General features: G+C 38.2%; 1 protein-coding gene and 1 long non-coding RNA gene across 2 annotated transcripts; one reads left to right on the top strand and one right to left on the bottom strand.

The window, feature by feature from the left end:
* Positions 1-15545: 15545 nt before the first annotated feature.
* LOC106696697 lies at positions 15546-16146 on the bottom strand. The gene is made up of 2 exons (XR_001347638.2): positions 15988-16146; positions 15546-15872 (listed from the first exon to the last, which is right to left on the bottom strand). It is a non-coding gene; the product is annotated as an uncharacterized LOC106696697 (long non-coding RNA).
* Positions 16147-16333: 187 nt separating this feature from the next.
* Positions 16334-24112, top strand: GNG5 (G protein subunit gamma 5). Its single transcript, XM_006086145.3, has 3 exons — positions 16334-16540; positions 20739-20881; positions 23812-24112. The coding sequence occupies exons 1-2, from the start codon at positions 16460-16462 to the stop codon at positions 20862-20864; spliced, it is 207 nt and encodes a 68-aa protein (XP_006086207.1). The 5' UTR covers positions 16334-16459; the 3' UTR covers positions 20865-20881; positions 23812-24112.
* The last annotated feature ends 514 nt before the right edge of the window (positions 24113-24626 follow it).

Here is a 24626-nt window from a genome sequence, read left to right as displayed (position 1 = left end):
GTTATTTTGCATATAGTTGCTCTGATTGGCTGGTGGGCATGGGTTAAGGCATAGCGAAGGTATGGTCAATTTGCATGTTTGTCTTTTATTAGTGTAGATATGCTTACAAATAAATGCTAGTTTTATATATGTATAATTTGAAATGGAAATGTTTACTTAGAAGAGATTTTTTTAAAGCCTAATCATTGAGAAGCAGTTTCCTCTATACTTGTTTTTTCAATAAATCTAAACTTAAATCCTGCAATTCATTCTCTTGTTTAGGTTCATCAAACTGCTGGAAATAATTTTCCTGCTCCCTGGCTCCATATAGTACTCATGTACTCTGAGGCTTATGAATTAAACTCAAACTTCCAGAGGGAAAAATTATATATTTGAAGGATTAAAATACTAAAAAAAAATAAGATAATTTAGTAATATTTTAAATTAGACCTACCTATTATTTTCCAACTAAATTTTTAATGTGGTTATTTCTGGTATTTTATAATAGGAAAAACTTGCTGGTGAACCTGATTCTATCCATTGTCATTTACAATTATTATTGTAAATTGTTATTTACAATAATAATTGTAATTATAATTTTAAAGTTCCAATTATTAAAATTCCTCCATTATGGACATCTATACTTTGTTTCTTGGCTAGTTTTCTTTTCATGGGTAGATTTTTCTTTTTCTTTATCTGCATTTTAATTATCTAAAGACATTGTTTTCTCAAGTAATTTTTCTTTCTAAGGGAGAAATATTTTTGGACACTCGTAAGTCAAGGCCCCACTGTATTGATTTTTAGAGAGAGTGGAAGGGAAAGGGAGAGAGAGGTAGAAACATCGATGAGAGAGAAACATCATCAATCAGCTGCCTCTTGCATGCCCCCTACTGGGGATCAAGCTCCCAACCCTAGCGTGTGTCCTTATGGAATCAAATCAGCCACCTGTTGGTGCATGGATCAAAGCTTAACCACTAAGCCATACCAACCAGGCTAAAAGAAAAAGTTTGTGCAAAGAACCTTTCTAAATGTACAGAAGTCTCTGTTCTTTTTCTCAAGGCAATTGAGAACCCTGTGTTGCACTTACTAGTATATTAGTTCCTATAAATACTTAGATTAAAAGTCTGCATCTTTGAACTCTGGACTTAACATGAATCCTGCATTCCCTGCACATTTTTCTCCTCTAAATGGAAATACATTATGATTCAGTCATCTGTTATGAGAATATTCCATTCCCTATTTACACAATTATTATGGCAGAGTAAGACTAACCATTTTCCATATAATATGCTGAATTTCTAATGTCTTTATATTTCTAAAACAAATTACTAAATTTAAATTCTTAGACATTAAGCTCTGTCATAGCTGAGTGCAAGTTCAATATCCCTATTCTTTTATATTTCCAGATTGCTTTCAATTAAAGTACAATGAATAAATTAAACAATGTCTATTTATATGTAAATATATTCATTGTACCAAACTATGATTGTAAAGTCATATTAAATTTTAAGACTATTTAAAAATGAAAATTATAAAATATAATATTATCAAAATAATATGCAATAGATTTGAAACCATCAAAAATAAATAGACGCCATTTTACTTTTATACATCTAATATTTCCAAAAATCCTTTGTAATACTAAAGAATTTTGTGAAAAACATAAACTTTATGATTTACATAAAACATTGCCAAGGAGAACAAAGTTTAAACAAATCTGACCAAATAAATATTTAATCTTTTTGACAAATAAAAGTTTTGAATTAACATACCTAACAGGCTGTAAAGATGTATCATTTTTATTCTGTGAATTCAACTTTCAGTATGCGTATAATTGAAATTGCTCGTTTTCTCATCTATAAAACAAATTATCTTTAGAAGTTGGATTTCATTTTACCCACCTAAAATTACATAATTGTCATCTAAATAAAGGTGTGGCTTTTTAATATAAGTTAATTTCAATACTTCCACTGGATTACTACATTAACTATATATAGATCAAAAGTCCTGTTGAATAATCATGCTTATTTACTGCTAGATAAACTATCAAGTAATTTCATTTATTAGAATATAGTCATAATAAGATTAAACTGTTCTAAAAAAATTAGAGAGAAAAATATTTTTATCTTTTGCTGGAGCTTCAAAATCTGTTCTCAAGTGAAGAGGTAGTAAAAAACAAAAACATAATCATAAAAAAAACCCTTAAATCCCAGGCCTGAGAAACTGAACAGGTACTTAAGCAATAGAATAGTGTTATTCTGTGGCAAGCACTCTTCTAAATGGATTAACTTCCTTGATTCTATCAAAAATTGAATCGAGGCAGATACTATTACTATCTGCATTTTTACAGCTTGGCGAACTGAGATGCCTAGAAGTTAAGTAACTTGCTCCAGGTATAAAACTAGTGATGCAGCCAGGATTCAAACTCAAAAATCATCTGGTGCCACAGCCCTTACTCTACCATGTATAGTCTGTGGACCAAGGCATTCACATCACCTGGAGCTTCCTGGGAACGAAGAATCCCAGGCTTCACCTCAGCCCTATCAAGTCAGATCCAGATGGTCTCACACTGAACTTTGAGAAGCACTGCTTATGCTATTCTAACTTGAATATGGTTGCAACAAACTCAGGCTAGGTTTTCTGCCCCTTAATTCTAAATCTTATAGGTAAGTTTGAGGTAAATTATTCAGAAATCAATAGTAAATAAATTTTTTATTGATTCACAAAGTATACAGTATAGGATTATATATGGAATAGCATATCGGGTAAATGGCCTCCATGGCTTTGCTAGCACATATGCACTCTTTTTAAAAAATATATATATTTTATTGATTTTTTACAGCGAGGAAGGGAGAGGGATAGAGAGTTAGAAACATCGATGAGAGAGAAACATCGATCAGCTGCCTCCTGCACACTCCCTACTGGGGATGTGCCCGCAACCAAGATACATGCCCTTGACCAGAATCGAACCTGGGACCCTTGAGTCCACAGGCTGACGCTCTATCCACTGAGCCAAACTGGTTAGGGCCATACGCACTCTTTTGTTGAAATTTTCCATGACTGTTTTGCATAAATGTGGCTGAATTTCGATAAGGCTCATTTTCATCTTGATGGCTTGGTTAATCGACAAAATTGTCGCATTTGGGGTTCAGAAAATCCACGAGTGATTGTTGAGAAACGAATGCATCCACACTGCGTCACTGTTTGGCGTGGATTTTGGGCTGGAGGCATCATCGGATCATTTTTCTTTGAAAATGCGGCTGCTCAGGCAATAACAAAAGAGTGCGTATGTGCCAGCAAAGCCGTGGAGGCCATTTACCCGATATGCTATTCCATACATAACCCTATACTGTATACTTTATGAATCAATAAAAAAATTTACAATTTTTAATGATAAACCTGTGTTTTCTATCAAAATTACTTCTTGCGTGAATTTTGGGACACCCTTTACATTAGAGAGAACTACCTGAACCTGAGAAAGAAGGTACCTTTTAAGAAGGGCTCCTAATCGCTAATTGGGCTCACATTCTAAAAATACAGGCCCTAGCAGCCAATTCTACACAGGGGCCTCTCACACAAACTGCACTTCATGGAGAAGTCTGCACTGAACCATCTACCTCTGCACTGAAGGCCTGCCTACACTGTTTCTGCCATCTGAGCCAGCCCTTCTAAGGGAGATCCTGGAATCCTATTTCAACCAATGGACTGAGGCTTTCCCCATCCAATCAGAGCTGCTCAGCTATATTCTCTTTCTCTCTCCCCCTGCCCGCAACCCCCCCTCCCTGCCCCCAACATCTTCACAGACCAATCACAGCAGCTCCATTCTCACCAATCAGGAAAGTGCTAAAGACTGAATGAAGCTGTTTTCTTGGCTGAGCTAAAACAGAAGATGTCGCACCAGTGCAAAGCAAAACAGACCAACACAGGGCAGAGCAGACTGGCAAGGAACAGAGCAGAGCAGAGTGGAACAGCAAGGAGCAGAGCAAAGCTGTCTACTTGGACAGAGACCTGTCCCCAGGATACAGCCCTGATATATCACAATTGAGCTGTTTTGCTCTGAATAAAGTTTCCTTCTTACCACAGCCCAAATTGGAGATTCCTGTTAGCATTGAACTGATGCCAATGACCATCAGTTGACAACTATGAGCAGACAACACAGTAAACATCAGCCATAGTTTTGTCTGGAATAAGAGGCCACTCCCTTGCAGTACAGAAATAATAGTAAGATCTGATCTGGTAAATTAGAACACTTTCTATGAGGAATGTAGAAGAAAGGGGCTTATAGAATGTAGGGGGCTAGAGGTGGTAATCATGGGAAGACATGGCTTCTGAGAGGAAAATGCTTTGAAAATGAGAGATATTTCTTTGGGCCTAGATGGTAAGAGATAATAAGAAAGTGGCCAAGATAAGAGCTCTTTGGAATAAAATTAGTAGAGAGAAAACAAAAAACAAAATACAGCATAACCCATGGACATAGACATTAGGATGGTGAAGGCCTGGGACGGGGGACGGGAGTGGGCTGGAAGGGGTCAATGGGGAGAAAGAGGGACATATGTAATACTTTCCAACAATAATTAATTAATTAATTATTTTAATAAATGAAAAAAAAGAAGAAAAAAAATAAAACCACCCAAGGAAGTTTCCCCCAACTGCATTTTGCCATATCAACAGAAGAGGGCGCTCATAACCTAAGCAGAAAAGCCACCAAAATGCCACTCTGTTCCTCTCTATATGAACACCTGTTATTACTGATAAAGAAAATCCAACACAAGTAAACGTGAACAACATCCACAAAACAATCTAGCATACAGTTAATTTTTTAAAACCGTCAAACTTGATAACTAAACCAAAACAAAATAAAACAGGTAGCCATAAAGCAGAGAAAAACTTAACACTCCTAATCTAAATAAATTATAATTAAGCAAGCTTTTTCAGATATTAACAAATATCATAAATAATAAATTAATACTTCAGAATAAAAATGGAAAAATAATAGAAATATGTAAAATGGAAGTTGGCCAAGCAGAAGAAATTACAGAAAAAAACAAAACTGTCTCAGAAATAAATTAGCAATTATCCAAGAACAGATATGACCAAATACACAGTAAGGATAATGAAGAATAGAAATAAAAGGGGCAAAGAATATGAAAAATAAAGAAAATAGTAAAATGTAGGGGGGATAAATGGTGATGAAAAAAATAAAACAAAGGAAAAAATATATATATAAATATGTATATGATTAAGGGCAACAGACTTTGAGCTTAACACATATTCCAAATATTTTTAAATACATTTTTTATTTTTTATTGATTTCAGAGAGGAAGGGAGAGGGAGAGAGAGAGATAGAAACATCTATGATGAGAAAGAATCATTGATCCTGCATGCCCCCTACTGGGGATCAAGCCCACAACCCAGGCATATGCCCTTGACCAGAATCAAACCCGTGACCCTTCAGTCCCCAGGCTGACGCTCTATGCACTGAGCCAAGCCAGCTAGGGCCATATTCCAAATATGAATAAATGGCATTATGATGTTCAGAGTTTATAAGCTAACAGTTACCCATATTGACAGGGATGAAAATACTGTAACTGTGAGAACCATGAGGTGAATGTTTTGTTACATAATTAGCACATTATATTCCTGTGTGTTTCATGTAGGTCTGTTTCTATATTTAGCATAATCCTTCCACCCATGCCTATCCCATCCCACCTTCCCTGAAATTAAACTTACTTAATAACCCCTTTGTTCTCAGGTTGTTTCATCTTTCTCTAACAATTAGTTCTTTACCTTCTCACTTTATGTACTCACAAGTCTCCATATAATCCAACAGTGAGCTATTAGGGAAAAAAACAGCATGAAAGGTCAACATCAAGACAGCACGATAAAGAAAAATCCTCACAAACAGAAACAGTGCCCTCATTTCTCTATGCTAAAGTTTTATAGATGCTTTAGAAGGATGTACATTGATAATTAATGCCGAATTTACACTACATAAGATGGTTTATAAGTCCATGATTTGTATTTTGCTGTATAGAGTTATTTTTAAGTATTTACTCAATGATAAAGAATTCATCCCAACTGTAAATTTAAGTCTTTTCAATGAATGCATTTGTTGTTCTTATATAATTCTAAATTATTGAAATTATTCAGTATCGATCCATGAAAAACTAAAGTAATATGATTCAACAATGTAAACAAAAAATATAAAAGAAGCTTATTCTGTTGTGAACAATACACCCATGAAAACAAGTGTCTATTTTTGGTAATTGGTAGAACTAAAGGAGGCAGAAAAAGAGATGTCTGTAACATGTGTGGTGCGGGGGAGAATAATCTAGAGGAAACATCATACCCACATAGAGGGATAGTTTACAGAACCACTCTCAAAATCATGAAAGGCAGAGAAAATCTGGGGAACTGTTCCAGATTAAAGGGACATGACAACTAAATGTGATGTGTGAATCTGGATTGGATTCTGCACTAGGAAACAAAGAATATTATTGGAATAATTGACAGAAATAAAATATGGCCTCTATATATTGCATCAATGCTACATTTCCTGAATTTGATCATTGTATTGTGGTTGGTAAAAGAAATTCTTGTTCATAGAAGACAGGCAGAAATGTTTAAGGAGAAAGGAGTATGTCTGCAATTTAATTCAAAAAAGAAGTAGGTGAAAAAACAAATATTATAAAATGTTAACAAATGTTGAATCTAGATGAAGTTAAAAGGTATATGGAAGTTCTTTGTACTATTCTTATAATGTTTCCATACATTTGCAATTAGTTTAATTTAAAAGTAATAATCTAAATATATAAAAAGCCAGCGACCGGAATGCTATAACGGCCGGTCACTATGATGCCCACTGTGGCCAGTAAACTGGCCCGATGGGGATTGGGGCCGGCTGGCCAACCTCCTGCACCCAAGGAAAATGACTCATCTGCCTCAGACTAGTGCCTATCCTGTGAGGGACATGGACAATAAACAATAAATATAAAACAATGATAAGTTATTAGAAAGTGATGAGTACTTGGGAAAAAAAAGTAAGAGCAGGGTAAGAAAAATTGGGAAGGTAAAATAATAGTTCAGATAGGTCTCATGGAAAAGGTGAAATCTGAGTAAAGACTTGCAGGAAAAGAAGGAATAAGCCAAGGGAAAATGAAGAAGGAAAGATCTCCAGAAAGAGCTAAAGCAAAGGCCTTAACGTGAGATTATCTAGTATGATTAAAGTACAGAATGTAGGGGAAAGAGTAGTAGGAGATAAAATAAGAAAAATGAGGAGGATGAGGAACAAATTATATAGAGCCTTCCAGGCAATTGTAAGGTCTTCATCTTACAAAATGGGAAGTCAATACAGGGTTTTAATAGAAGCATGAAAACATCTGACTTTTATATTTTTATTGTTTTAGTATAAAAAATTCTAAACATACATACAAATGAAAGGTATAATACCAAGAATGTCCAAATACCTACTATTTAGATTCAAAAGTTAACATTATGCCACAATTACTTTCTCCCTCTCTCTCTGAACCATTCAAAGTAAATCAGACATCAAGACAATATACTCCTAAATACTGTGGCATCCATCCCCTAAAATTAAGCGTTTCTATAACATAATCACAATACCATTTTCACATCTAAGAAAATTAACAATTACTTAATGTCAACTAATATCCAGTCCATATTCAAATTTCCCCAATTGTCCAACTGTCTCAGAAAAAAAATTTTTGATCTAGAATTCAATCAAAGAGAACAGCATTTTTCAAGTCTTTTAAAAAATATTAATCTGAAGACTTTCCCAAACTGTTTTTTTTTTCTCTTCATAGCACTGACTCTTTTAAGAGACCAGGCCAGCTATCAAAATGTTCTGCATTCTGAATTTCCTTTATAAACTCCTTTGGGTGTCATTTAACTTATTTTCCCAATCCTGCTATCTCCTGGAACCATTAACTGTACAGCCTTCAACTGACACAAATTAATCATCTGGGGCAAGAATATTTTATAAATGGTGCCCTGTATTTCATATTGTTTCACATCAGGACACACCAAATGCTCTACTTCAAATTTTGCTGTATTTAATAATTGCTAAAGGGATAAAGAACAGAATAATTACATAAGGGACAAGAAAATGGGAAATATTATGAAGCTATTTGAATATTGCAAGAATGAGATGATGGTGGCTCAGTTCAACATGTTAGCAGTAGAGGCGATGAGAAGTGGTCAGATTTTTATCACTGAAAGCTAGAAGTCAATCCATTAAAGTGAAGTCTGAGAAAGGAGTAGAGTATGAGCCCAAGATGTTTGGCCTCAGATACTGAAAGGATGGATTAGCCATCACCTAATATGGAGAAAAGAATGGGTACTGGAGGTTTTGAAGATGGAGCAAAGATCCATAGGCCAATCTCATACATGTCAAGTTTGAGATGTCTGCTGGCCATGCTAGTGGAGATGTAAGTAAGCAATTGAAAATATGAATTTGGAGTTTGGGAAAGAGGACTGGGATGGGGATTTAATTTGGGAATCCTTAGCATAAAGTTGGTATTAAAGCTATTAGGTTGGATAAGATTACCAAGGAATGAGTGCAGATAGAGAAGAGAACAAAGAGCTGGCCCCTGAAATTCTCCTATATTAAAAGTCAGGAAGAAGAAGAAGCCCTAGCCATTTTAGCTCAGTGGATAAAACATAGGCCTGTGGACTGAAGAGTCCCAGGTTAGATTCTAGTCAAGGGCACATGCCCGGGTTGCGGGCTCAATCCCCAGTAGGGGGTGTGCAGGAGGTAGCCAATCAATGATTCTCTCTAATCATTGATGTTTCTGTCTCTCTCTCCCTTCCTCTCTCAAATAAATAAAAAATATATATACTTTAAAAAAAGAAGAAGAAAACCCAGCAAAGAGACTGAGAATGAATAACAAAAAAAGTAGGAGGAAAACCAAAATATATGTATGTTAAAAGGCAAACGAAGGAATTATATCAAGAAAGAGAGTGATCAACAGTGTCAACTGTTGTGCACAGATAAGTCAAGTATGTGTGGGATAAGAATTAAGCAATAGATTTAGTAATGTAGAGGTGAATTTAAAAATAGCCGTCTTGGTGGAGTATTGGAGTAAAAGCTTGGAGTTGTTTTAAAGAAAAAATGGGGTGAAGCTATGAAATACTTGTCTAGAACAATGGAAGAGTGAATGAGTGGAAGATAGTTTGATTGCCTACTAGCAAAAGGTCACACTGGAGATTCATGGTCATGGAGTTGCAATACTCATATCTGACAAAATAGACTTTAAAAGCATCATGCTAAGCAAAATAACCCAGTTGGAGAAAGATAAATATCATATGATCTCACTCATTTGTGGAATATAATGAACAACGGAATATAATTTTTTCTTGAAAAAAAATACTAAATAGAAAGGCATAATTTGAAGATAGAGAAAATAAAGGCTAAGATAAAAAAAAAAAAAGAACCTGTGGAGGGACTGACTGCTTTGGGCTACCCCAAGGGCCTGGGCACATGCATAAATTTTCACTGCACCCTTTCTGTAGTAAAAGAGATTGGACACTAAAAATAAATAAATAAATAATTTAATTAATTAATTAATTTTTAAAAAGTGAGATGTAGTCCTTATGCTGATATAGTTTTCTCCAGTCATGCTCTGCTGTAGGTATAAGTATAGAATTGAATTAACCATCATTTTTGTTTTGCTAAGGAGTATAATGAAGAGAGGGGCAAGGAGTCAAAACATGTGCAAGAGAGTGATCAAGACTGCTCTACAGTATTTAAGCCAGCTATGGATGGCATTGAAAGGAATAAAAACAAACAAACAACAGGTGATTGTAGGTCCCAGTACACTCAGGGTACTTAGAGGAAGTGAGCTAGAGATACAAGTACTATTATCAGACAATGAAATATGTAGAGTTGAGTTCAAAGTGAATATCTAACACTTTATATAATTCCTATTTTTGCTTTATCAAAATTATTCAAAGGCACTGGCTGGTGTGGTTCAGTTGAGTGTCGTCCCATGCACCAAAAGATCGCTAGTTCAATTCTTGGTCAGGGCACATGCCCAGATTTCTGGCTTAATCCCAAATAGGCAAGAGGCACTGCCGATCAATGTTTCTCTCCCTCATCAATGTTTCTTTCTTTCTCTCTCTCTCTCAAATCAATAAAAAAAATTAAAAAAAACTTTTCCAAGATCAGCAAATTTTTCGTATATTTTAGTATAAAAATATTTTCTTACCTCTGATGAGGAAGGTTGACTTGGATTGAAGGACAAATTCACCAATGTCTGAATGGGGTAATTATCAGTTGGAATTTTGTGGGACTTTTTACCTTTCTTCATTCAAGTAGTATAAATGTTATAACAGATTTTTGACTTGTTTAAGATAGTATTCTACTCATTTCTGGTTTCTGATTCATTCAAAAAGTGAAAAAAAAACACACATAAAAGATTTTAAAATAGAGTCAAAATGACAACTTAGGTATGTATATAATCCTATCTAATAATAGACAAACATGGTAATTAACCATATGTTCGCTACCATCACCATTGGCTGATCAGCGTGATATGCAAATTAACTGCCAACAAAGATGGCGGCTAATTTGCATACTGCAGGCAGGGCGGGACACTGGGAGCCGCCATCCAGGCCCCCGTGTGTGACCCCAGGAGCTGCCGGAAAGCCAGGCTGTTGGCAAGGCTGCCCCCCGGGACCCAGGAGCCGCCTTGCCTGCGGCCCATGATTGTGATTGTGATCGGAAAGCTGGGCCACAGGCAAGGCAGCCACCCAGGACCCAGGAGCCCGTCGGCGAGGTCTGCAGGTGAAGCAGCAATCAAGCTATGAGGGGGAGGGTGGGGGGCGGGAGGAGTTACAGGAGCAGCTCTGTCCGGGAGACTGAAGACTCCGGCCGGAGCGAGGAGCAAAGACTGAAGGCTGCAGCCGCAGCAAAGACTGTGTCCAGAGCGAAGATGGAAGGGGGTGGCCAGAGTGAAGGTCTGGGTCCCGGGTGCCAGAGGAAAACTGGTGCTGGCAGCCAGGGGAAAGAAGGCCTATTGCACGAATCTTCGTGCAACGGGCCTCTAGTCTTATTATAATAATTCAAATAGATATATTACTAATAAATAGGGCTAATAATTATAATGGAATGAACATACATCCTATACAATTAAGTAAAGTGGTAAATTATAATAGAGTTGTAAGCAGGACACATTTTAAATAATTCATTTTCTCTTGGTCAAAAATTAAGATAAAATACATATAATATTTTCTATAAAGTATAAATATATTTTTAGAGAAGACTCAGATACATTTATAGTAACTTCCTTATTAGATAAGAATTAGTGATAATAATCTATAATTACAGTACAGTAACTGGTATGCAGACTGGGAGGCCAGAATTCTTAACTTCTGTGGATACATTAAACACTTGATATTTTAATTCAGAAGAAATTTTTAATTAAGCAAACTCAGCACAGATCAATCAAGACCTGCTTTTCTATTGTCCTAAGGTAAACTTCCCCACTATACTATAGCAAATGAGCCATGCTTTGAATTATAACTGTCTTTACCATTTCTGATTGGATCAATACTAAGACCAAATCCTGGCTGGACATAGACAAATAAAATGGCCTGGCAGAACTCAAGATTAAAGTGTGTCATTAGTAGATACTGAAACAAAATGAAAGAGAGAGGGAGAGAGAGAGAGAGAGAGAGAGAGAGAGAGAGAGAGAGAGAGAGAGAGAGAATGAATGAATATGGGAGGGAGGAAGAGAGGGAGGAAGGGAGGAAGGGGAAGTCATGAAGTAGTAGCATAGCCATGGGTAAGCCCATGTTATAAGAAAGCTACAATTATTTGTAAACAAAGATAGAAAAAGAGATAAAGAATAGACAGAATGACTAACTGGCTGTGAGAAAGGTAACTGAGGAGATACATAGGTAATTCATGTTTATAGCTGAGCACTAGAAAGAAGAGTCAAAAGTTTTCCTGTCGAGGTCTCTAGCCTTGCATCTATTCCCAGTTTGGCTATAATGAACTCCACTACTGCCTCTATGTTGATTTTTACAACAATCTCTTTATTGCTTGAGGTAACTATCAAAACCAACAGCAGCTTCATTAACTTCTTTAGGCATGCTTAGAATTTGTAGTTGATCCTAACCAAATCACATTTCACTTATTAACTCCGACCACATACTCTTTGGTATTTTCAAATTCCTTACCTATTAATTAGCTAATTAACAAAACAATGACAATTCAAACAAAAGAAGATTGAAAGCTGGACAGCCAAATATTTGGGGCTATAGAGTTCTAGTCTAATCTCTCATTTACTTCATAATTTTGCTTTATAACCACTCCCCTGCCAGGAATGAAATGTTGGCTTTATCTTGTATACTAAATCTCGCAACCCACCTCCCCACTGACAGCTGTCAGTCTGTTCTCTATGAGTCTGTTTCTATTTTGTTTGTTTGTTTGATTCCACATATGAGTGAAATCATACATTACTTGTCTTTCTCTGAATGGCTTATTTCTTTTAGCATAATGATCTCCTGGTCCATCCACGCTGTCACAATGGTAAGATTGACTTCTTTTGTTAGTCAAGTAGTATTCCATTGTATAAATGTACCACAGCTTTTTTATCCACTCATCTACTGATGGACACAGGGGCTGCCTCAAAGTTTTGGTTATTGTAAATAACACTACAATGAACAGAGAGGTGCATATATTCTTTCCAATTAGTGTTTCAGGTTTCTTCAGATATATTCTCAGAAGTGAAATCACTGGGTCAGAAGGCAGTTCCATTTTTAACTTATTGAGGTAACTATGTTTTCCACAGTGGCTGCACCAATCTTTATTCCCAATAATAGTGCACGAGGGTTCACTTTTCTTCACATCCTCTCAAACACTTGTTTGATGATTTGTTGATGATAGCCTTCCTGATAGGTGTGAGGTGATATCTCATTGTAGTTTTAATTTGCATTTTTCTGATGATTAATGACATTGAACATCTTTTCATATGTCTATTGGCCATCTGTATGTCCTCTTTGGAGAAATGTCTATTCAGGGCCTTTGTCCATTAAAAAAATGTATTTTTACCAATTTTAGAGATGAAGGGAGAGGGGGAGACAGAAACATCAATGAGAGAGAATCATTGATCAGCTGCCTCCTGCACACCTCCTACTGGGGATCAAGCATGCATTCTGGGCATGTGCCCTGCCCAGGAGTCAAACCATCACCTCCTGGTTCATAGGTTGACATTCAACCACTGAGTCACACCAATCGGGCCCTTTCACCATTTTTTAACTGGACTGTTTGATTTTTTGGTGTTAAGTTTTAGATGTTCTTTATAAATTTTGGATATTAACCCCTTATCAGATGTATCAATGAATATGTTCTCCCACTCAGTAGGTTGTCTTTTTGTTTTGATTTCCTTTGTTGTGCGAAAACTTTTTAGTTTGATATAGCCCCGTTCATTTGTTTCCCTTGCCAAAGGATATATATCAGAAAAAATATTGCTATGAGAAATGTCCGTTTTACAGCCTACATTTTCTTATAGAATTTTTATTTAGACTCTAATATTTAAGTTTTTAATCCATTTTGAGTTTATTCTTGTGTATGGTGTAAGAAGGTGGTCTAGTTTCATCTTTTTGTACCAGTCCAATTTTCCCAACATGATTTATTGAATAGACTATCTTTTCTTCACTGTAAGTTTTTTCCTCCTTTGTCAAATATTAATTAACCATAAAGGTGTGTTTATTTCTAGGCTCTCTATTCTGTTTCACTGACCTATATACTGTATCTGTAGATTCTATTACATTTTGAAAATGAAATGTATTTTAATAAAATACATTTTATAATTATTCAGAGTTTGTGTACATTTGTGGGAGGAGGCATCCTGTATATGTGTTTTTCTGCCAGTATTATGCTTGTAGTATAGTTTGATATCAAGTAATGTGATTTCTCCAACTTTGTTGTTTTTTCTCAAGATTGCTATGGTTATTCAGTCAGTATTTGTTCTAGTTCTGTGAAATACACCATTGGTATCTTGATAGAAATTGCATTGAATCTATAGATTGCTTTGTGTAGTACAGACATTTTCCTATCCATGAACATAGTATATGATTCCACTTAATTGTATCTTCTTCAACCTCTTTCGTCAGTGCTTTATAATTTTCTGAGTACAGATCTTTTACATCTTTGGTTAAATTTATTCCTAGGTATTTTTTTAAATGCAATTGTAAATGGGATTGTTTTCTTAAGTTTCCCCTTGTAATAGTTCATTATTGGTGTATAAAAATGCAAATGATTTCTGGATATTTATTTTGTATTTTATATTTCACTGAATTCATTTATCAGTTCTAGTAGTTGTTTAGTGGAATCTTCAGGGAAGCTTAAGAATTTCTGATACTCTGTGCAGTACCTAGAAATAAGGATTCTGGTGATTTTTATTTCCTGTCTGATTTATAGAGTATACAAAGAGATGCTCAGTGAACTTTGGAAATAAATAAATGCTAAAATTGGAAACCTGAAATGGGCTACATTTAAATATACTAATATAGTGGAATCTCACACAAAATTCTTAAATGGGTTGGGAGGCAGAGAAGCAGATTTCTAGTTCTGTATAATCTATAAAACCATTCATTCATGTTCCATTCTTTGAGTAAAGATATTTATTTTTAATCTTCCAAATGTGTAAAGCATGAATGAAGTTAGTCAAGAAGCCACCAAAAGTGAAATAATTTAAAATGCTGCTGGGGAAGAGGGAGAAGAGATATTGAGATAACTTGTCATATTCTTAATGTATATAATTTCATTTCATTCTCACAAACAGCTCTGGGAAGTTTTATTATTTCATTTTGAAATGAGGAAACAGAATCTCAGCAAAGTCTGAGTGGCTTGCCCAGGGATTCCAAGGATAGATAGGGCCTGAATTCAAACCCTTGTTTATAATCCTAGCCATGACATCCATTGTATGAATTAAGTACAATGCTTAAGTACACTGGACATTTTTGTAAAATGATTTAAATTGTTCAGTAAATGAGTTAGGACTTGTTGGCATAGAGCAAATTATATATGGGATTTTTCACTATATAAAAAATTTGAAATGCATTAATAATGAAATCATTCATATTCATTGAAATCATTAATATAGTCGTTAACGGGCTGTTCCACCAGAACAGGAAACATTGCCTGGCTCCGTGGTTGAGCCTTGACCTATGAATGGAGGTCATGGTTGGATTCTGGATGAGGGCCCATGCTCGGGTGGTGGGCTCCATCCCCAGTGTGAGGCATGCAGGAGGCAGCCCATCAATGATTCTCTCTCATCACTGGTGTTTCTCTCTCTCTCTCTCCCTTCCTCTTTGAAATCAACAAGAATATATATATGGATATAGATATATCTATATAGGTATATGTATAAATATAAAAGTATAGGAAACATTTGTCCTAAATGCTTTGACATAACACATACCTTCCCATGGGTGAAGCAGCCTATTTTGCTTGATTAATCCTACTATCTCTTTAGAAAACCCCTTTGAAGATCAAGGTCGATAAGTTACTGAAATATAAAAAAAGCAAATTTTCCTGAAACACAAAAAAAGTTTTTTTTAAAGTAAAATAAGCGTTAACTCCTCAAATGAAATAGATAACAAGAGGAGACAGGTGTAGATAGTCAACCAGCACCTTGGCTTTTTCACCACCTCTTCCAGGAAACCAAGAGGTAAGAGGCAACAGAAGCGGAACCTTGAGAATAACCCATTTCCTCCAGGGAACCAGCGCCCCTGCGGCCCGCCAGCCGGCGGCTCCCCGCGGGCGGTTACCGCGCCCGCCGCGCCCTCTCGGCCTCAGGTCTCACGGGGGGAAAGCGGGCTGCGGACAGGTCGCCAGAGGACACACTCGGGTCACGTGGAGGCACCTGTGGGGATGGGGTGACAGTGAGAACCCGGTGCTTCTAGTTCCCACGCCTCGGCAGGGGTCTCCCTTTCCCTCCCCTCAACCTCTGCCGCCAACTCCGTCAGGAAAACTGGAACCTCCTGGTCACGCCGCCGCCAAGGCCTTCGATCAGGTCCCGCAAGCGTCCGGCTTCCACTCCGCGGTCTCCTTGAGACGCCTCTTGGGTCTCCGGGGCCAAAGACTAGAGCTTTCCCAACCTCTCCCAAAGCCGCCTCCCGAGCACCGGACGCAAGCTGGTCCAGTCTGCGCACGCGTCTCGCGGCTGCCGCCCCGCCCCTCACGCTCCGTCTCCGCCGCCCCGCCCCTCACGCTCCGCCCCGCCCCTTACGCTCCGTCTCCACCTCCTTGCTTTCGCGTCCCACAGGGCGTGGCGCTGAAACTGCCCGCGGAGGAGGCGCGCATGCGCGCCGAGGGCGGAGCCGCTGGGCGAAGGACCGGAAACTTGCAGACAAAGTTCCGAGCTCCGCCCCTCGCGTCGCTGCCCCGCCGACTGGCCCCCGCGGACCCGCGACCCGCTACCGACCAATTTGCCTGGCACTCGCGTGCACCATGTCTGGTTCCTCCAGCGTCACCGCTATGAAGAAAGTGGTCCAACAGCTCCGGCTGGAGGCCGGGCTCAACCGCGTGAAGGTGAGTGGGGGCGGGCGGCCGAGGGGGAGGGGAAGGCGGACGTGGCGGTGGGATCGCCGCCGAGCTGGCCGGGGGTGCGCGCCGGCCGCCGTGGGCGACCGGGGAGCTGCGAACGTTAGAGACTTGGCGGCGTGGGTCGGCGCTGGGGTTGGGGGGCAGGTTCGCGCGCCCTTCCGCCCTAGGGTTTCCCGAAGCGGGCCGGCGGCCGGGCTGAGCTCCGGCGTTCCGCATTCGGACCCCCCTTCCTCCCCCCCCCCCCCCCCGCGCGGTGACTCCGCGCTGGCAGGGCCCGCGGCTGCTCCTCCGCGCGGTCCGCACCCTTCCAGTCCCTCTACCAGCCTCCTCCGCCTCTCGTCGCCCCGCGGGGCTTTATCCGATGGTTGATTGAGAACAGACGTATTTTTTGTTTTCGTGCCAGACTTTTCCAAACCCACTCCCTTTAGCAGAAGGTTCTTACCTCCAGCTCCTCTCATCCACCGAACTTGAGCTATATGTTCGTTTTTGAAACGTCCCCGGCGTGTAAGGTTACCTCTGGTGCCCGTGTAACCAACCTCGTACCAAGCGTGCATTTCAAGCCTGTTGGGCTCAGTGCGCGGAGGTCTGACCTTGGGGGTACCTCCAGGCCGCACACCTCCGGAAAGTGGTTAGGGTGGACTGGTCTTACTTATTTTGGCATTTGGTTAGCATTGACCTCGTCTTTGGCTATTTTATTTTGGGGCGGGTGGGGGGGAGCCTTTTGTATGTGTTGATGTGCGACAACCTGACATTCAACCTGACATTCAAATGCTATTCCAAGTTCCTCCAGATTTTTTAAAATCCCAAGTGGATTGGCTTCTTTCTGGTACAGATCATCTTACGTGTGAAACGCGCCATGTAATTAAAAGAAGAAACGAGAGTAGAATAGGAATCATTCACTTTGTCCAAAGAAGCAGCCATTTTCCAAGATGATTTGATTCTGAATTCATCAGGGTAGTCTTTACTGCTCCCCGCAATGTCTTGTGGAGTAAGATGGTCTCCCATTTGCCCGTTTCCTTCAGTAGAAATGTCAGGAACTCAACTGGTGTGTTCATCTTTAGGAGGGAGGAAATCCATAGTGTGTGTGGATCCCCTCCCTGTCTGTAGTGCTGTGACTCATCGCTTTGGAATTCGTTTCTTCTAATCTCCCAGATTCTTAACCTTATCCAGTGGTATTTGTGGACAGTCAGGTGTGCCTTTTATTATACAAATGGAGTGGCCCAGGAAAGAAAAAAAAAAAATGCTGGTTGCAAGTTGTCAGTGTTAAGTACGGGTCCTTAAGCCCAGTCTCCAAGGAAAATGAGATGAAGTCCTCAGACTAACGGACTCCGAGGGCTTTATTAGGAAAACCCTGGCCCCTTCAATAACTCCCCAGCATGATGCCTGCATCCTATACTTAATTCTTTAGGAGGCTTCTGGTCGGAACATTAAAGCCACCACAAGTGACTCGGGTTTGGAGTTCTCAATTTGTCTGATGGTAGGGCGAGGCAGAAGGAGGGTGCCATTCAAACCTTGAGACTTTAAATGAGCTTTTAGATGCACAATGTGGTCAGTTTGATTTCATTTTGTGCATCTTTTTTATCCATGACTGTGCTAGATGCTTTCTTTTTACCAGTGATATTTTTAAGCTAGCACAAGTTTACTGTTTAAACCTTTGTTTGAATACCGTTGATAGAAATTGTCACAAGTGCTTGAGAAATTCTCCCCTATGTAGGGTGACCATACACTTGAATGCCAACCCAGGACACCTTTGGGGCACTAGTAATTATGCCAGGATTATAGGATTTCAGCCTCCTGGATGGTGATCATTACAGCGCCATAGCAGCTTGAGGTTTTTCGAACTTTTGCCTGTTTTCCCCACTCCTTGGAATTCTCACTGATCAGTCCACACTGGTGGTCATTTGGCTGGATTTGGGGGCGTTGAGTTGTTTAAATGTCACCTCTTCAGAGACACCTTCCTGTACATCACAGTCTAACACACCATTCTTTTTTTCTTTAGAGCACCTTATCTGTCTTTTCTCTGAACTGTCAGCTCCATAACAGCAGGGACCTGGTTGCTTTTACATATTCTCAATGTCTAGAAGTGTATTTGGCACATAGTGGTGCTTGAGAAGTTTGTGAAAGGGAGTTAAGTTGGAGCTGACTACACCTTAGGCAGAAAATTAACAAATACTTTACTGTATTTTTGCTGCTAGTCAATGTGAATGAAATCAAGTTATAAGACTGTGAAAAATGGTAACACTTTAGCTCTATACCTACCTTTTTTTTTTTGGAGGGAGCAGAGTGGCCATTTATCATAGTAGTTGGTACCAGGTATTTTAAAACTACTGCTTTACACAGTTGCTAAATAAACCTATGGAACTCATTACCCTGGACTGTTGTATAAGCCAAACATACACATAGATTCTGAGAGTGGAGTTTAGATTCAGCTCAGGATGATGGATCGTTTTATCAGGTTAATGTACTTTTATCAGGTACAGCAATAATCTGCAGGTTTTCTTGGTATAGAGAGCATCTGTGATGCTCTTTACTCCTTTTCAAAGGCCAAATACCCCAGATGGACTGACTACTGCACTCACCCTCCTTGAGGACAGTTAAAACTGAGAATAAATGATTATTTTTCCCATCTTCCTAAACCTCAGTTCAAGACTTAGGATATTTTATATTCTACACCTGAACCCCATTCAGTTCATTGTTTTTGTATCCTGCATCACCTTACCAAATTATATACAAACTACCGGCCCGGTGCACGAAATTCATGCACGTGTGGGGGGGTCCCTCAGCCCGGCCTACACCCTCTCCAATCCAGGACCCCTCTGGGGATGTCCGACTAAACTAGCAGTTGGACATCCCTCTCGCAATCCGGGGCTGCTGGCTCCTAACCGCTCACCTGCCTGCCTGCCTGATTGTCCCTAACCACTTGCCTGCCTGCCTGATCGCCCCTAACTGCCTCTGCTTGCTGGCTTGATCGCCCCCTAACTGCCTCCCTGTTGGCCTGGTTGCCTCCTAACTGCCCCCCTGCTGGTCTGGTTGCCCCCTAACTGCCCCTGCTGGCCTGGTTGCCCCCTAACTGCCCCCCTGCTGGCCTGGTCGCCCCATAACTGTCTGGAAGTTGGATCTTGGGAAGATGTCCAGTGGACCCTGTCTAATTAGTATATTAGCCTTTTATTAGTATAATGTTTAAATGATACAGCTTATAAACAAAGTAAAGTGTAAAGCCATAGAAGTTCTTTAAGTCCTGTTTGGGTGGCATTGTATACACATGAAAATTATTAAATCACATTTAAGGTGCTAGCCAGTTTGGTTCAGTGGATAGAGCATTGGCCTGTGGACTGAAGGGTTCCGGGTTTGATTATGGTCAGGGGCATGTACCTCTGTTGAAGGCTTGATCCCCAGCCTGGACGGGGCACATGCGGAAGGTAACCAATTGATATTTCTCTCTCACATCGATGTTTCTATCTCTCCCCCTCCTTTCCACTTTCTCTAAAAAATCAATGGAAATATAGCCTCGGGTGAGGATTAACAACAACAATAAAATCACATTTAAGGCAAATACAGTTTCTTACAGGCAGGCTGCTCAGTGAAGTTGTTAAAATTAACTGAAGTTTGCTATCAGCTTTTAGTTACCTAATACTGATCAGAAAGCTGTCACTGTCCAGTTTTGTAACATTAAACAGCTGATGATGCATGATACCAAAACAGTGAATTGAATGGTTTAGATTTAGAACTTCATGTTCATTTACAGTGGTAGCATTTTTCCAGTAATACTGCTTTCAAGGTGAAGTAATAGTTTGCTAGCATTTTAATGCTTTTTGCTTAAACTCTTATCATGTGTACTGCTTTGGGTACTGCTTTTTAATAAAAAGCAAGATGCTGCTTCCCCTCAAGGTTGTACTTGAGCAACCTGCTTATTAGTAAACTAGCAAGATGTGCTGTACTTTACAGATAAATGGAATTGTACCCTTTGTACTAAATCATTTGATAATGCTTCTAATAAGCAAAATGAAACAAACTAGTCTTAATTACATGCCCTGCTGTAATTACATGACTGATAATCTCCAATTAGTATGTATCTTTTGAGTTAAGAGAAATGTTTATTGCAGGTATTTTGAAAGATTTGAGAAAACTTTTTCTGAAAACATTCTTAATCACCTCCCATTCCCTCCCACTTTGTCATGAATAGGTTTCCCAGGCAGCGGCAGATTTGAAACAATTCTGTCTGCAGAATGCTCAACATGACCCCCTGTTGACTGGAGTATCTTCAAGTACCAATCCCTTCAGACCCCAGAAAGTTTGTTCCTTTTTGTAGTAAAATGAATTTTGAAGGTAAGTTTCCTTACAGTAAAACAATAAAACTGCATGAAGCTGGAATAACCAGTTGTCTTTTTATTTGCTTCTATGCACTTTTGTTTGGCACTGCAAGTTTCCAGTCTTGTTTTGTGAGGAAAGTGAGGGTTGATGGAATTTACTGATTTAGTAGTCATGAAGACTAATTGTTTCTATCTTACCATAAAGAGGGTTTATGGGGATGACTTTTAAAGTACTACTCATTGATTTGGATTGATTCTGATGCTTTTACTCTAACAGAATTCAGTTATAGGGCAATATAGAAAAGAATTGGGAGTTGTGAATGCAAGAGAAAATGAGACAGTTGAATAAGTTAACTTCTAAATTTTAATCTGTGCCTTCCAGATCAAATGTCAATGTGTGCAAAACCATATTAGTCCAAAAGAGATGTGACCAAAATATGCTGTGGTTACATTTTAAGTGTAACCCAAGGGTGCTACCTTTTATAAAGCCATAGTGCTTTAGTCAGGGTGTGTACTCACTAGTATTGACCTATGAGGAGCAACCTTAAACTAATAGTGCTTTAAAAAAAACAAAACACTCTGTATGGCACACACCCTTTACAAACAGTCTAACTCCTCAAAGTCCAGGAAGCTGCTTCCCAAAATACCATGTTACATAGTTGTGCCCTCCCTAATTAAGCTTTGTAGATTTGGGAGTATCCAGGAAGTCTGTATAAGTACAGCATGTTTCCAGTAAATACAGTGATTGGTTAAGATTTTTGGAAACACTGGGGCTGGCGGGGCGGGGAGGGGGGATAGGTTTTCCATACGGAAGTCAGTCTTTTCAACAGTCTAACTCCTATTAAGCTGTAGTTCCTTGCTTATGGCAATATTAATTCTTCATGGCAGTTTTTGCAATTACATATTTTTATGGTTTATTAAAGATCCTTTTTAAACTTATGTTCCTATTCACTTAAAAAATGGCTTATTTTCATTTGATATAAAGTACTGTTAAGTAGCCTGGCTCTTAACTGGCAGTTAATAATCTACATTTCACAGGAGTCTACAGATAAGTGTTTAAATATGGCTGGGATAATAACCCAGGTTTCAAAGTAAGATAATGGTTATTAATCCTGGCAGTATAATGAAACAGCTTTGTGGATATGATGATTGAAACATTTTTGGCTAGGAAAAAATATGATGTAAAAAAATTTTAGATTTGATATACCTATAAATCACTTTGTTAAAATGCAAATTCTATTTTAGTGGGTCTGGAGTGCGGTCCTACAATCTGTGTTTCTTACAAGTTTCTGGGTTATACTACTGCCAGTGGTCTTAGGCCCACAGTGAGTGACATGAGTGCAGAGAATTTACAGTTGAAACGTTATACTCATAGCATTTAAAAATATATGGTTTTTATCAAAAAACAGCAGCAGCATAGGTAACTTATCAATAGCTGGTCTAAGGAAAATACAAAGTACCATGGTCAGTATACCTAGAAATAACCATTGTTAGATATTTCCTTTTAAGAGAAAAAAAAAATTATTTCTTAAAGATGAGGATCAGCCCCGCCCAGAGGTAGTTCAGTTGGTTAGAGCAGCGGTCGCTAACCTTTCGGACCTCACAGACCACCAGTGGTCCACTGACCACTGATGGGTGAACGCTGGGTTAGAGCATCGTCCCAATACACCAAAGGTTGTGGGTTCAATCCTTGGCCAGGGCATATACAAGAATCAAAAATGAATGTATAAGTAAATGGGACAAATTAGTGTTTCTCTTCCCCCTTCCTCTCCCAAATCAATTAAAAAATAAATAAAATGAGGATTATGGTATGTAGTTTGTTTAAAAACACTTATGAATTTTATTTCATTAAATATTTGGGAGATGTTCAATGGTTGTATTGTAACTGAATTATACTTCATTGAATATTGAAGTTTCCAAATTTGAAGCTACACTGAAGGGAATATGTTGGTATCTATATATTTATATATACTTTACCTATTTAAGGTACATTTCTAGAAGTAAAATTATTCAATAAGGAATGACATTTAAATTTTATTAACACTAGTCTTTTTATTAAACTTTATTTCACCTGGAATTTGATGCTGAGCCCTTGCCAGCCTATTTGCTATTTTCTGCCTATCTTGTTTTTGTAATTTGCACTGATTCAAATGTTAAGTTAAACACTTGTTTTTCCACCATTGATTGTTTATGCCTCTTGAACATTTTCGTTATGGAATATATCAAATTTTCAAGTATAAAGATGAACTTGTATCTATCCTGAATTAGTTTAGCTTGTTAGTTTTAAAATGATATACTTTTCCTACTTTTCCACATAGATAACATGTGGTATGCCCATGTTTTTATTTTTACTACATATATTTGTTGGTTTATCTCCATGTAAATTGTTTAGTCATTTAATTGGCTGTCTAGTATTTCATTGTGTATGAACCTTAGTTTATCTAGTCCTGTTGAGTTGTTTAAGCTATTTCCGGTTCTTTGCTGTTAAAATATCACTATAAACAGTATCCATGTACATGTTTCTCTTTGTATATAGGTTTAGTTGAGTAAAGAGTGAAGTGTGGTTGCACTTTCTACCTTAGTAGATATTACCAAACTGCTCTCCCCAATACTATTATTCATTGTAAACTAAGACAGAGTGTATTTTAACAATGATCTTAGCAAGTTAATTTTTAAGTCTTATTATAAACTGTAAATGATATATACTTCAGAGTGGTTTTGAAAATTAAGAGGTGGTTACATTTTACACCATAGTCATTTCCCATCCTGTTTTTCTCCAGAAACCCTGTGATGTGTCTGGTTTTGTTTTTAAAACTAGTTTAATTGAAAGTACTTTATAAACTGACATTCAGATGAATGCTGTAAAAATACAAAATGCAGTGCTATTGTTAATCCATTGATTATTTGATATTTTACTCTAACTCACTTTTTTTCTTCTCATTTCAGGTGTTCTAAACCACTTTTCTTGAACCGGCGAATATTCAAAGAGCTAAATCTGAAGCCTGTACAAAAGGCTTACCTATAACATGTGCCATATTCTACAAACTTCTGCTTTTGTCAGTCCTTAACATCTACCTCTCTGAATTTTCATGAATTTCTATTTCACAAGAATGATTATTTTATATACACTGGCAGCAGCATACAAATAAAATAGTTAGTATAAAAAGTATTTTTGCCTAATTATTGGTAATACACTATGTATTAGTTTGTTTTGAACACCTAAATTAAATGGCAATTTTCCCAGTCATTATGGGCTGCTTTTAGCATTTGTTCCACCAACTCTTCTCATATAACTTTATGCCATACATTTGCAAAACTGCTAGAAAAGCAAAGGTAAGTTGCACACTTCTTTTAAGAGTCAGGAGAAAGTTGCTAATACTAGTTTCTACTCATATGAGTTATGTACAGGGCTAACTTTGTTTTAATAATATTTCTAATAAACTCCTTTGTGGGTTTATTACCACTACACCTAAGTTATTTACTTTATCGCCTATCTCCTAATAAGGATAGTAAAGACTGAATGTAAGAATTCCATTAGAAGGTATAAGAAAAACTTCAGAGCTTGAGACAATTCCTGAATGGAGTACTACAGTACAGAGTAATGATGTATAACGTAGTAAGAAAAAAGGAACCAAAGATTGGCTTCAATAATTTGCAACTTTGCTTTAAGTCCTTGGTAAACCATTTTGCTTAAAAATTTTTATCTTCGGAAAGGCTTAAGGAAATGTTAAAACATCCCAGACCTGTGGTGTCCAATCATT

This window comes from Myotis lucifugus, unplaced genomic scaffold, assembly GCF_000147115.1.
Source record: "Myotis lucifugus unplaced genomic scaffold, Myoluc2.0 scaffold_25, whole genome shotgun sequence".
NCBI classification, from domain to species: Eukaryota; Metazoa; Chordata; class Mammalia; order Chiroptera; family Vespertilionidae; genus Myotis; species Myotis lucifugus.
The sequence above is the reverse complement of the archived record's forward strand: the minus strand, read 5'-3'. Positions and strand labels throughout refer to the sequence as shown.

Excerpts from the sequence above, each read along its gene's own strand:
- GNG5 (XM_006086145.3), top strand. The coding sequence starts at position 16,460 with ATGTCTGGTTCCTCCAGCGTCACCGCTATGAAGAAAGTGGTCCAACAG. Across the intron at positions 16,541-20,738 it reads CCGGGCTCAACCGCGTGAAG|GTTTCCCAGGCAGCGGCAGA; the intron begins GTGAGTGGGGGC and ends TGTCATGAATAG.